General features: G+C 44.8%; 1 protein-coding gene across 1 annotated transcript; it reads left to right on the top strand.

Moving 5' to 3' along the window:
- The first annotated feature begins 340 nt into the window (after window positions 1-340).
- LOC120665532 (transcription termination factor MTERF4, chloroplastic) lies at window positions 341-6,845 on the top strand. Its single transcript, XM_039945121.1, has 8 exons — window positions 341-2,746; window positions 3,098-3,177; window positions 3,306-3,387; window positions 3,820-3,930; window positions 4,030-4,146; window positions 4,249-4,338; window positions 4,740-4,793; window positions 4,879-6,845. Exon 1 carries the CDS (start codon window positions 370-372, stop codon window positions 1,852-1,854), a length of 1,485 nt encoding a protein of 494 aa, XP_039801055.1. The 5' UTR covers window positions 341-369; the 3' UTR covers window positions 1,855-2,746; window positions 3,098-3,177; window positions 3,306-3,387; window positions 3,820-3,930; window positions 4,030-4,146; window positions 4,249-4,338; window positions 4,740-4,793; window positions 4,879-6,845.
- Window positions 6,846-14,427: the final 7,582 nt, after the last annotated feature.

Below are 14,427 nucleotides of genomic sequence, written 5' to 3'. Positions count from 1 at the left end.
GATATCATAAATGTTATTACTTTATTATATAAATTTGGTCAAATTTGAAAACTTTGACACTCCAAAATATTGAAATGTCTTATATTTCAGGACGGAGGGAGTAGTATTCAAACTTGCCTATAAACGCATAATACGACACTCGGGTGCAATTTAACTGTAAATTTGAAAATTGTACATTTTTGTCGTACAATTTGAAAATTGTACCTTTTCAAAATACAGGTTTTTTAACGGAAAAAAAAATCAACGGGGAGCGTCATCTTGGTTATCCAACCCGTCCGGCCGCACCGCTGGCTTCCTCTTCGGCTCCATCCCATCACCCCCCGCCCGCCCCCTCTTCCCTCGCTCACCTCTTACCACTCCCAAGTCCCAATGATGAAGTCCCTCCTCTTCTCCGCCCACCCCACGCCGCCACTCCTCCCCGCCCCGCGCCTCCGCAGGCTCCTCCGCCTTTGCGCCTCCTCCGCCTCCACCTCCGCCCCGCCCCGCGCCGGCCGCCGCTCCCCCCGCCCCGCGCCGTCGCGCCGCCCATCCCCCTCCTCCCTCTACGCCCGACCCAGCCTCCTCGACATGGAGCGCGAGCGCGCCGCCCGCCGCGCCGACGTCGACGCCTTCCTCGCCTCCCTCGGCGTGGACCCGGGCGAGCTCGCGGGCCTCGAGCTCCCGGTCACCGTCGACGTCATGCGGGAGCGCGCCGAGTTCCTCGCCTCCCTCGGCCTCACCCGCGAGGACCTCGCCGCCTACCCGCTCGCGCTCGGCTGCAGCGTGCGCAAGAACATGGTCCCCGTCCTCGACTACCTCGGCAAGCTCGGCGTCCGCCGCGACGCGCTCCCGGACCTGCTCCGCCGCTACCCGCAGGTCCTGCACGCCAGCGTCGTCGTCGACCTCGCCCCCGTCGTCAAGTACCTCCAGGGGATGGACGTCAGGTCCGTTGACGTGCCGCGCGTGCTGGAGCGCTACCCGGAGCTCCTCGGGTTCAAGCTCGAGGGAACCATGAGCACTTCTATCGCCTACCTCGTCGGCATTGGCGTGGGTAGGCGCCAAATCGGCAGCGTCATCACCCGTTTCCCCGAGGTGCTTGGCATGCGCGTGGGGAAGATTATAAAACCCTTTGTCGAATACCTTGAGGGCATCGGGCTCCAGAAGTTATCTGTTGCAAGGATAATTGAGAAGAAGCCTTATGTCCTTGGGTTTGGATTAGAGGATAAGGTGAAGTCTAACATTGAGGTGCTGATGGAGTTTGGAGTGAGGAAGGAGGCACTAGCCTCCATTGTGATGCAGTATCCTGACGTTCTTGGACTTGAGCTGAGGGACAAGCTTGTTGCACAGCAGAGCTTGTTTGAGTCAATCATTTTGGTCAGCCGTGATGATTTTGGGAGAGTGATCGAGAGGATGCCGCAGGCCATTAACCTTGGACGAACTGCGGTTCTGAAGCATGTCAATTTTCTTACGGCCTGTGGTTTTATGCTCTCGCAAGTTAGCAAGATGGTTGTGGCATGCCCCCAATTGCTCGCACTGAACATGGATATTATGAGGATGAACTTTGAGTACTTCAAGAATGAGATGGAGAGGGATTTGGAGGAGCTGGTTGATTTCCCTGCATTCTTCACATATGGCCTTGAGTCGACTGTGAGGCCTCGGCATGAGATGGTGTGCAGGAAGGGGTTCACATGCTCTCTTGGATGGCTTCTTAACTGTTCTGATGCCAGATTTGATGAGCGCATGAAATATGATACTATAGGAGTTGAGGAAATGGAGGCGGAGGAATCTTCTGACATGAATGCATTTGCGGAGGAGGTAGAGAGTGAGGAAGAATACAGCGATTATGATGACTCTGATAGTTTGTTCGATAATTGATTGCTTCGTATCAATTGCTATTTGATGAGCTTGCATGCAGGCCTTAACTTGATGCTCTGATATATATGATGCAGTCATTAGACTGCCAATTTTGAAGCATGTGTGCTTGGTAAACCAAATGCTTTATACATTCAAACTGTAGATTAGAGTTCCAGTAGTATATTCAGATATCGTTCAACGTTGTATGTTTAACTGCATAATGATGTACTTGTCATCTTTCTTACTGAAATACTTGTGTTTCTATGACAAACATACATCTGGTCATCTTTCTCATGTTTGCTCAGGCTTTATTCATAACAAAGCAGAGGATTGAAGATAGATAAGAGTGCTGATTGGTTTTCACATATTATTGGAAAATCTTGAATGTTGAAAGATACATAGGTCCCAGGTTCCTATTTTTGGGTTGTGCGCTTCTTAACAAATGTTCAGTTACTTCAATCTGGGACTCATGTTATGTATCTTAGTTATGTGAGGTTCTGGGGGAAAAGTGGTGCTGTCTGAGCAATGCTTGCAACTTTGAATCACTGCCCTGATTTGTTGAGTCCTGGCAATGATCTGTGCTGGAGCCTGGACACTGCCAACTTTTTATATTTTTCTCAATTATATTAATCTCAGGTTGAATTTTTGTCCTCTGTTCCCCAAAAAATGTATGCATAGAGCTTCACCAAACTTCATCAACTGTGGAACTTCAAATTCTTTGTCCGGCTCTACCAGTGGAAGTTGTTCTGTGCATTTTGTGAATACCTAAGAAATTCACGCTTGACAGCATGAGAAGCCAGGCATGTTGTAATGTTGGGTTGTGAACTGAAGCTGGTAAGGTTAATGCCACCTTGTTGGGACTTGGCCTCAGTTAGAAAATCACCTCCGTGGGCCATTGATTCTTGGGGACCGGGTGAGCATCACTAACTCTTAATTATTCCTTGTCCTGCTCCTGCATTGCATGCTTGCAGTGATTGCGTCTATAAATTTGTTGGCTGCTGTATCAGAGAAATTGTATCGGAACACTTATATGAGAGAAATTTATCTGAACTTATGTCCATCCTCCTAAGCTTTTATGTTAAATGCTACTGAGTTTTTGCATTATTTTATAGATAAAGCTAGGAGGCACTAAACATAAACATCAAAGTGTAAACTGAGAAACTGATACCATTTGGACTTACCTATTGTTTACCTTCAGTGCTTTTCATCATTTCGTTATTATCTCCTGAAAGATGAAATAATGAGAGCATGACACTCATTGCAGGGTGTTTCATTTTTGAACTCTTTTCTGGAGCAAAGCTGGCTAGAACAGAGGACCTTCGAAATACTGCTTCAATCCCAAAGGTTTGTTCGCATCATTTCTCTTTGGCACTTATTTCCCACTGTCCTAACCTTTATTGGTTTTGAAGTTCCCTTCTGGTCTAACTGCAGACGTTTGTCTTTTTAAGTTATTGACTATTTCTTCCCTGTAGTCTCTACTTCCGGATTACCAGAGGCTCTTGAATTCCACACCTTCTCGTAGACTGAATCCTTCAAAACTTATTGATAACAGTGGTAAGTTCAAGATCTTTTTCTTGTCATTCAGTCCATGTTTGGGGTATCATTTTATTTAATTAATACATTTCTTCAGAGCTCAGTCTTATTACAAAATTTTGCCCCACAAGTTGTAATTGCATTAGCTTCAGAAGTTTGAAATGATGTTTTCGGCTCTTTGTTTTCCGAGTTTTTCCAGAATAAGTTAGTAGAGACCATCCAGTTCATGGAAGTTCTTACTTTAAAAGACAGCGTTGAGAAAGACAGCTTTTTCCGAAAACTCCCAAATATAGCTGAACAGCTTCCCCGTGAGATAGTCCTAAAAAAGTTACTGCCAAAGTCTCAAGTAGAACCCTTGATTCCTCCTGTACATGATTATTCTTTCTACCTTTTATTTTTTTCCCAATCAGCTGGGTGACTTTACATGCTTATTTTCTGGACTATACTGCGCAGTTACTCCCTGTATTGGCTTCTTCTCTTGAGTTTGGTTCAGTTGCTGCTCCTGTGCTAACTGTTCTGTTAAAGATGGGTTCCTGGCTTCCAGCTGACCAATTTAGTATCAAGGTGATCTTTTCTTTTCACTTATTAAAGATTTGTTATGGTCAAAGATGTTTTATGAATCATTAAATAGTCTGATTAATAGAGAATGCTGGATGTTTTCAGGTTTTGCCAACTATTGTCAAGCTTTTTGCCTCCAATGACAGAGCTGTCCGAGCTTGTCTTTTGCAGCACATAGATCAGTTTGGGCAATCATTGTCAGCTCAAACTGTTGATGAACAAGTGTGTGATCTATTTTGTAACAGACTATTGGACATCTATATTTGTATTTCTGGAACATTTTCTGCATAAATATACATAATGGTCTCATGTTCTTTTTTTAAGGTTTTTCCTCATGTTGCCACTGGCTTCTCCGATACTACCGTTTCTATTCATGAACTGACAATGAAGTCGATGCTCGTGTTGGCACCAAAAGTGAGTTGTTTCTAACCTCGCGTTGGGGAAGTCTATCATCTAGATGTAAAAATTTGACCATTCACCTGTGCTATGAATATCGTTAACTGTTTGTCAAATTTTTCTGAATTCATTATTTATGTGAATGTGATCATGATTTATATTCCAAATAAATCAAAAAATTTAAATGTATTCCTTTTTAAACAATTTTTGGCATGTGTTACATTTTTTTTTGGCATGTGTCCAGTTTTGTTCTGGAAATGTATTTTTTTTGGAAGGTTAAATATTATGTGAAGGTGGAGTTACTCCTATTATTTACTTTAGATGCAGGAGCATGTACATAACACATACCTATTTACCATCCTGGGATTTTTAGATTTATTATGTTTCCTGATGACTAATTGTCTGGTCTGATACTGCAGTTATCTCAGCGCATAATCTCAGGATCCCTCTTGAAGTATCTCTCTAAGCTACAGGTGGGTTCTGTTCTCTTCTGATTGATTGCCCTTTGACTCTATTATACCATACTGTAGTTATAGTAAGCACTGCTGTCTGTTACAGGTGGACGAAGACCCCGGAATCAGGACAAACACTACAATTCTTCTTGGCAATATTGCAAACTACATGAATGATGGGGTCTATCTCAAATATATTTCTGATACTATAGATATAGTTCCAAGCTGATGTTTGGTCTTATGAAATGTTATGGATTGGCTAGATCAGAAGGACTGGAACGCTTGGCTGGGCAGGAAACCCGGCCAGATCGCCGAAGAACAGGCCATCTAAGGCTGGTTCTATTCTTCTTCGATGACTCTAATCCTAGGACGCAGGCCGCCTTTATAGACTAGGCACCCTAGCTAAACCCTAATCACCCACGGGGGTACTATCCACGCATACTGTAGCCGTGTGAACAGTACCGCGGGCCTCCCTTTTGGGCTCTACTCAGCCCATACAGGCCCAGCCCGCTGCCATAACAGGAATGCATCTGTTTCATGTCATGCCTAGAATACATGTTTTTGCAATATTTATTTTATACGCTGGAATTAATTTGATCATCACTAAACTGCTGTTATTTCCAGCAGAATGGAGGTTTGGGGTTCCGTGATCTGCATTTGTTCAATCTGGCAATGTTGGCTCGACAGGGATGTAGACTACTAACAAACCCTGAGTCATTATGTGCCAGAGTTCTTAGGGCCAAGTATTTCCCGGATGGCGAACTGTTTAAGGTGCAGGAAGGGCCTGGTATTTCATACTCTTGGCGCGACATTGTTCGTTGTGTTCAGGCATTAAAAGAGGGGCTTATTTGGAGAGTAGGTGACGGGTCACAGATTAATATTTGGCTTGACCCATCACCCATGGATTCCGGATGGAGTTACGAGACGGCCGCTCAGCCCCGGGCATTCACTGGTGACAAAGGTTTCTGAATTGATAAACCCAACTACCGGCACCTAGGACCGGGAACTAGCCGAATAGATATTCTGGGAAGAGGAGTGTCTACGTATTCCAATCAAGCATGGGATGGAGGACCTGATTGCCTGGCATTTTGATAAGAAGGGTATCTTCTCAGTGAAATCAGCATAGCATGTTTTGGATGATACAAAAGAAGAGACGCACGGCGGCAGCATGGTGCAAGTAGCTCGAGCACAGGCACTTCAGGTGCAGCAAAACAACTTTGAATCTGGAGGATGTCAGATTGCTACTGGGCGACCTAACCTCGTCGAATGAAGTGACAGCTCACATTCTAACTATGACCGAGGAACAGAAGCTCTTGGTTGTTGGTTTGCTGTGGGCGTGGTGGGATGCAAGAAACAAAGCAAATGCAGGGGAGCAAAGAAGGTTAACTGAAGAGGTGCTTTTTAGAGCTCGGTCAGTTATATGCCGGGAGAGGAACCTGCAACGGTTCGGGCAACATCAAGATTGACTAGCTTTTTTCAGAGATGGAGCCCCTCGCCGCCGGATGTTTTGAAGTTAAACATGGATGCTGCGTTAAAGAGCTGGTGGGAGCTTGGATTTTTATAGTTCGTGACAATTATGCAAATGCAGTTCTAGCAGGTGCAGGTCGCTTGCGGCGGTCAGTGATGCTCTGTGTGTAGAAGCGTATGCTTGCATAGAGGCTTTGCAGGCTGCTGGATCCCAAGGTATGCAACATAGCATCATGGAAACGATCTCCAAGACTCTGGTGAGAGATCTGCAAACTAATTACCATGATCTGGCTCAAGGTGGCGTGCTGTTCAGAGAAGCTAAATTTGTCTTGGAGACAATGTTTAGTTCGTGGTCTGTTGTTCATGTGAGTCGTTTCTGTAATACGGTGGCTCATAACTTAGCTTGTTCATGGTCTGTTGTTCATGCGAGTCGTTCCTCTAATAAGGTGGCTCATAACTTAGATCGTTTTGGTTGTGACGGGACCCGGATCATCTGCTAACATGGATGTATCTGCTCCCTGATTATGTAAATGATTTGCTGGTCCGTGATTCCACGGCTCTTTAATTATCTCCACATCAATCGATTGAGATATTATTATCTATCAATCACTTACCGCCTCTGCACAAAATATGCCATTTACTTTTGTTGGATGGATGTTATCGACCACAGTTATTAACATCCATATCAAGCACGACTGTCTTTGTTATGAGGCCAGTATGGCTAGTATGTTATCTATGGGCCTATTGCCTGTTTGTTCTCTTTGGACCTTTGGGACATTGTTAAATGGATTGATTTTTAGGGCTTACATTTCTAGCAGTCATCCCAGTCAAGTAACTACCATATTTGTTTGAGGTTCCCTCTTTTTTTGCCAGCTAATGTACAATGACTAAAAGATATAACAATAAATTAAACAATATACATGTAAATTTTAAGTGGAAAAAATATAGAAAAACTAATAAATAAAAAAGGTACATGTAAAGTCTTAGGCTAACAACAAAAGTATAGATAAAAAGAATAAATAATTTTTTAACTATAACTTTTGGACATAAAACAAAATACAGATAAAGAGAACAAATAAAAAGTTACGTACAAATTTTATTACATGTAAATAAAAAAAGTTACATGCAAAATTTTAGGCTGACAACAAAACTATAGAAAAAAAACAAATAAAAAGTTACATGTAAATTTTTAGGCTAACAATAAAAGTACAAATAAAAAGTTACATGTGATTTTTTGGGCTGACAACAAAAATAGATAAAAAAATAAATAATGATGAACCATTGGAATGACAAACTAAAGAATTTAGAAAAGTCTTATTTCGTGGACCCACAAAAGAAAATTTTAATGATACAAAAGTTTAATTTGGTGAAACCTTCACAAAATTCAATCTGGTGAACCCTTCACAATACTAATGAATAGATACCAAAGCAAAATATATGGTAGATAGAAATAGAAGTCTAAATTTATGAACCCCTAGAAAGGAAGGATAAAGAATATAGCCTAAAAACATTAAATAAATCCACTCCATTTTGAAATATGGAATACTTGCCTTTTCTCTTTGGGAGAGATCAACAAGAGTATATAATGGGAATACAAGGTTCTTAAGAAGGGGGGATAGAGAAAATCTTACATAATATGATAGCTATGTCTATAGATTTAGCACTAAAATTACACGACCTGCAACCATATTATTTATATTAATTCATGATAAAACTTTTCCAACTTAACATAAGGATTAGTAAAATGATGATAAAATTTATATGGACTAATGCCACTTCAAGAGGATTTGAGGAAATATAAAACTCAAACTTATTCAAACATGAACACGCCCATTTGCTAATATATGTTGATTAACTGCACAACCAGTTAGACCTCACCCAAATAAAATAAAAAACGGATGTTATCAACTTATGTCTAGATCCATCATTGATCAGGTCACAAACAAAGGACACCAAACCAAGCTATGTCTTTCATATGCTCACAAAATCCTAAGCCTCTGTGTAACCATACCTCGGGCTTGGAATTAGTTCCAGAATATCTTTGTTTAATGTATCAGGCAAGCAAGAAAGACAGCTTGCTCCACATGCTTATTCTGAAATATACATCACAAAGTAAAACCAGAATAAGTTCATCAATGACACTACCGAGCAACATAAGAAAAGTGAGTAGAAATTGAGCGAACACGCACACACAGCTAACTCTCTGTACTTTCCTCACCTATATCTGCATTGCTACTCTGAACTTCCCTCCCGTATCTCTATGCTAAAAAAAACTCGGCCGGGTGGGGAAAGACTGCCCCACCGATATTGACTTTCTAGAAGAAGTCTCGGCTTCCCCGACCGAGAAAATCCCCGAACTCTGGCCCCGCCCTGACACTGGGGGCCGTAGCCCGTGGGAACCTTGCCTGGGCCATGTAAGGGTCCTCAGGCTGACCTGGGCCGTCCACACCAGTGCATTGGCACCGGGGCCAGCGAGGGGATTTTTTTAACCTCAGCCTGAAATTCGTTCCCACGGGGAGTCGAACCCAGGACCTGAGGAGTGCCGCTGGGTTCCTCTAACCAACTCAGCTAGAGGCCCTTTGGCCCCGTATCTCTATACTCAAACCAATGTTGTGTAGAACACAGATGAAAAGCCCCAAATTGACATAGCAAGCACCAAATCGACACCCAAATATGCCGATCAATTAACGACAAATCCAGAATCAAACAAACACTTAACTCAAAATCCACAAAATACTTAAGCAAAAAGCACAGGATGACTGCAAATCACAGATTAAACAAGAGGAAATCCTAAATTTGCTCTTCATTTCCTCACACAACTTGCATAAATCTAATATCCCATCCGGACCTACCGAGGGGGAACAGAAAGTAGTACTAGAAGTAGGGATGGAAATGGTAAGAAAATAGAAAAATAGATATCCGAGATATCCGAATTCGTTTCCATGCGTATTCGATCGGTTTCCATCCTAGAGGTGGAAATTGGAAGGAAACAGAAAAACGGATATATGAGATATTCGAATTTGTTTTCAAACATATCCGATCCATTTCCATCCTTTAAACATGAGGATGTATATGGACTCCGAGGAGAGGGACGTGCGAGGCACGGATGTCAGCACTGCTGACTACACCACTGCATCGTCCATCCTTTAAACATGAGGATGTATATGGACTCCGAGGAGAGGGACGTGCGAGGCACGGATGTCAGCACTGCTGACTACACCACTGCATCGTCGCCATCACAAGAAGAGGAACCAGTTGGGCCGCGTCGTGGGCTTAGTGTGCGCCGACCCAACAGCCGTGTGGCAGGAACAGAATGGGCCGCCTAGTGTAGAGCTTGAGAGCGTGTGTGTGTGGCTGTGTGCTCGCGTGTGTATAAAGTGAGCAGAGCGATGAGAGGAGGATCAACTTGTATCTGAAGTAACAAACTCGATCAATCCAAGCTGTCCTCTGCCTGCCCTCCCTCTTCTTCCTTCTCTGAATTCTCTTCCTCGTTCTGGATCTAGCGCCACCCTAACACCTGGTATCAGAGACACCAATCCTAGATCCCGTTCCCCACCACCATTTCACTCGTTATCGGCGCAAGCTTGGCGCCATGAGCTCTGAATCCAAGGCGATCATCGACGAAATTCAGAAGCAGTCCGCTGAGCAGAATCGCGTCATCGAGCAGCGCTTCCTCGACAATGACACCAAGTGGGAGCAGCGCCTGCTCGAGGTGGAACCTGCTGGGATGCGCGTGTCGCCGCCGTGGAATCGGTGGCGGCTACTCTGGAGGATTGGCGGCCGGGCATCGACGGCCTCGTCGACGATCTCAAGCTGGAGGTTCACCGGCTCTCCAAGCACTGGGAACGCTCGGTGCGTACGTCCGCATTGGTGGACCCAGGTCTGATCGCGGCTCCAGAGTTACCGGCGGCCGGCGTTCCTTCTGCCGGATGGCACCACGTTGACTCGTCTCACCGGGAGGATGGCTTTGGGGTTGTCACTACCCTAGCGCATCTCCCGATCAAGGGTGCGTTTGATTTCTTGCCATCTCTTCCTCCCTGTGCTCGTACTTATGCTGATCACTCAAGTTCCTGTGTTAGCAATTCCTCTGGGTCGAGTTCGTTTACCGGCAAACTTCCTAAGCTTAATTTCCCTAGTTTTGGTGGCAAAAATCCCAAACTCTGGTTATCTCGTTGTGAAACCTACTTTTATATGTACAACGTTGAGTCCACCACTTGGATCCCGGTCGCAGCCATGTTTCTTACTGACGCGGCTGCGCGGTGGTACCAGTCTGTTGAGTCGTCCCTTAAACGTGCTAGTTGGTCTGAATTTAGTAAGAAATTGCTCGATCGCTTTGGCCGAGATCAGAAGGAGCTGTTAATTCGGCAGCTGTTCCACATCAAGCAGACTAGTTCTGTTCAGGAGTACGTTAGTCGATTTTCTGAAATAGTTGGTCAACTCACTGCTTACGACCATGTTACTGAAGATGTGTATTATGCCATGTGTTTTGTCGATGGTCTCCGTCATGATATTCGTTCTGTAGTTGCTGTGCATCGGCCAGTGGATTTCGATACTGCTGCCTCCCTTGCCTTGTTGCAGGAACAAGTGTCTGATGCCGGTTCATACCGTGATGTCAAGAAGCTTGATCCCATGACGTCCTCCAAGTCCAATGCCAAGGGACCTCATCCACTACCTGCTCCACCAAGTGCTTCTGATTAGCGTGCTACACCTGTTCTGCCTGCTGAAAAACAACTCTATGAGGGCAAGGCTCCTGGGCAGCGCCTGGCTGCCCTTCGTACTTATCGCCGTGCCAAGGGTTTATGCCTGAAGTGTGCTGACAAATGGAGCAGGTGTCACAGCCCAGGAAAAAAAAAGAGAAAAGAAAAGAAAAATCCCACGCCGGGCCCCACCTGTCAGCCACTTCCTCCTCTTCTCTCTGTTCCGCTCGGCGCCGCGGACGCACGCGTCGCCATTGCCGGCGTCCAACCTCGTGCATCGCGCCACGTGCCGTTCATCTTCGCGTTCCGTGCCGCCGCTTCATTCTTCTCTCCGCTCTTCCTTATCCGCGCACGACCGGTCACGATCCCCTCAAACCCTAGCCCCGTTCCCCACCTCCATTGCCGCCGCCCGAGCTCCCCGCCGCCGATTCGCCCGCTCCGGTGAGCATCGCCTCGATTCCTCGCGGGGGAAGCTTCTCCTCCCCCTCCTCCTCCGATTCCGGCGCTAACCCGGCCTCCTCCCTCACCGCACAGGGCCGCCGCCGCTCGCCTTCGCCGCGCCGCCGCCCCTGTCCGTCGCGCCGCCGTCCGCCGCCGTTCCCTGACCGCGCCGCCGCTGGTGAGCCTCGCCACCATCCCCTCCACGCCGTGCGCGTGCCCTCAGCCCGTCCCCGGCCCTGCCACGCTGGCGCCGCCTTGCGCCGCCGTCGCCACGCGCGACGCGCCGCGTGAACCCGTGGTCGCGCCCACGTGCGGGTCAAGGCGGGCGCTGAGCCTTGACCCGGCCTGGGTGGGCGTTAGCCAGTGGGCCCGGCCTGTCGGCCTCTGGGCTGGCCAGGCCCGGGTACACCTAGCATTTTGCTAGGGTTTTTCTAGGTTTAGTATTTCTGCAATTTTGTAAAATCCCTAGAAATTCTAGTGTAGCTCCAAAAATTATGAAACTTGTTTTGTTGGATTCCTCTAGCTGAGATCTACTTAGGAAAAATATTTTTTTGCATGTTACTTTGCTATAGATTTATCTATAGTTTTATCTTGTAAAAGTGAGTTTAATGCTTATTTATTTGTACAATGCTCAAAAAATCTCAAACTAAATTTTGTTAGACTCCTTATGAGGTGTAGTTTTCAGTGGTGCAACTTGTTCATGTGTTTCTTTGATGTTAGTTAGGGTTTCATTTCGATTTCGTGCTTGCTGTCCAAAATGTGGTTTAATATAGAACTTTTTACTGGAAAATGAGAAATCAGTAAAACAAGTTTTGTTACCCTTGTTTTCCTTCCTAGTTTCCATGGTAATTTTATTGGATTTGTTTAGTTTAGTTTGCATTCCTTTTCGGATTTACTTTGTTTAGAGTGGCTGAAAATCAAAATATTTATGTTTAAGTATAGGAAAATGCTTTTGCTGCAAAACCAATTTTCTTGAGATCTTTGCAATATCCTCTGCATGCTCAAATTATTTCTTGATTTATGCTCACTGTTTAGTTCATTCCTTAATTCGTGCATCGCATTCATGCATTATAGTGACCGAGTCGTCGGAGAACGAACCCGTGGAGCCCACCGAGTCCGTGGAGCCTGAACCCGGAGTTCCGTTCGTGGTCGAGTCTGAAGTTAACCCAGGCAAGCAGCTAAGCATATTCCTTGCACCTATTTAATCTGTTTAGTTTAGCTATTCCACTTGGGTATTGTGGGCTATATATGTATAGTATGTATGTATTGCATTTTTATACCTATCTTTATGCATAATCCATCCTTGATTTGTTATCCCTATTCTTGGCACTAGTTAGATAGTTAATTACTTAACTTGACTAGATGCTTAGCCCTGCTTAGAATACTTACATTGCTTTCTTGAAAGAAATGGTTTGGAGTAGCACACATACCTATTTATCCTTGATCGTACTTGAGCTGGGGCAAGTAGAAGTTGGTAGTATCGAGATTCGAGCGGGATGGTAGGACCTAGAGAATGAAGTCACATGGGCATAGTCCGCTTGGATCGATTAAGGACCGAGTGGATGCCATCGGCCTTGAGCACCTTTCCGTGCTACCACATATCCAATATAATGGAACAGATAAGCCAATTACCTTCTTTGACTTGATCATTGATGTGCAGTCCTAGATACGTGGCTACGGGCTATGCAGAGAGGCTTAGTGTGTCCCCAGGTGGACCTATGTGTAGGAAAGTTTAGAGATGTCCCTGGTGGAACTAAGTCTCTACTCGTAATCTAGGTGTGAGGTTCAATGATCGAGCCATGTTGGGAACGGTTGACGTGAGTACCCCCCTTGCCCGGCGTGATCGGTTGGGTGAGTCGCATGGTCCTCGCGTCGTGTGGGTAAAGTAGTACACCCTTGCAAGGTTATAATCAATTTGAATTGCCACGCTCTCGGATATGAGCAAGCTCTTGGTTCGCCGAATTCCTATTAGAGAGTTCCAGTTTTGTTGGTTTTGGAATCATGTTTTGTCAATGATCTATTGAGTATTGTTATTATTCTCTTAATCAACTAAAAGTGTTTGGGTTGTGCAAGATTAATTAATTCTGATAGGTGATAGTGTAGAGAGCTAATGCTTATGCAATAATTACTTAATCTTAAAGCTTTTACTTGAGCCAATGCATGATTCTTGCTTATTTATTCGCGTAAGTCTTGCGGAGTACCTTTGTACTCAGGGTGCTTTCTAAACCTAATTGCAGGTGAGCCGGAAGTGGTGTACGGCCACTTCTACCCCGCTGATCCAAACGCGGGGGAAGAGTAGGTCGTGGTGGCTGTAATGATGTCCTTGAGCTTCGTAATCGAGCTTCGTGAGAGCATGTAAATGCAATAAACTTTATGGTTCTGTTTAATATGACTTTCGTGAGCCCAAGGCTTGTAAGTGAAGTTTGAAACCCACCTATGTTGAACTTGTAATATTAATCTGTGAACTCTGATAGTATAAAACTGCTCTTTGTGGATTTTTGGCGATGTATTCGATTGTAAACGGTATGTGCATATGCTGATTCTGGGCGTATGTTGGAGCACATACCGGGACTACCGGATTTGATATTATTTTGGATGAATGACGTGTCGGTTATTCGTGTCTCTAGATGTGGGATAACACGTGGCACGCTCTCCGGCAAACACGTGTTAACTCTCATCTGGATGATAATGACCGGCGGTTCGTTTAAAATAGTATCAAATTGGGCGGTTCTCACAACGGGTATCAGAGCTGAGTTTCCATGAAGTGAATCTAAAATTTGCTTAGTGGGGTGAGAGTAAAATAAAATTTGATTATTGGCACTAAGATTTACTTTGGTTAAAAATTTGAACTTAAGGTAAAATGCTAACTTTCTTCCTTTGTCTTAGAGCTAATTCTTTCTTACTGCTTCACTTGTTTAATTAAGATGTGCTTAACCTCTCTTGTCTACATGAGTAGCGGGAGAATTGGAAAACCCTTTCGCCTGCTGGAAACCTTTTGAGCCTTTTATCGGGGTTGAGAAAGTTGGAATCACCCATTGTCCTGAGCGCTA

This window comes from Panicum virgatum, chromosome 3N, assembly GCF_016808335.1.
Source record: "Panicum virgatum strain AP13 chromosome 3N, P.virgatum_v5, whole genome shotgun sequence".
In the NCBI taxonomy this organism is placed as follows: Eukaryota; Viridiplantae; Streptophyta; class Magnoliopsida; order Poales; family Poaceae; genus Panicum; species Panicum virgatum.
This window is presented reverse-complemented; position numbering and strand designations above follow the sequence as displayed.

What these genes read in the sequence shown, in the direction of transcription:
- LOC120665532 (XM_039945121.1), top strand. Translation starts at nt 370, where the DNA reads ATGATGAAGTCCCTCCTCTTCTCCGCCCACCCCACGCCGCCACTCCTC.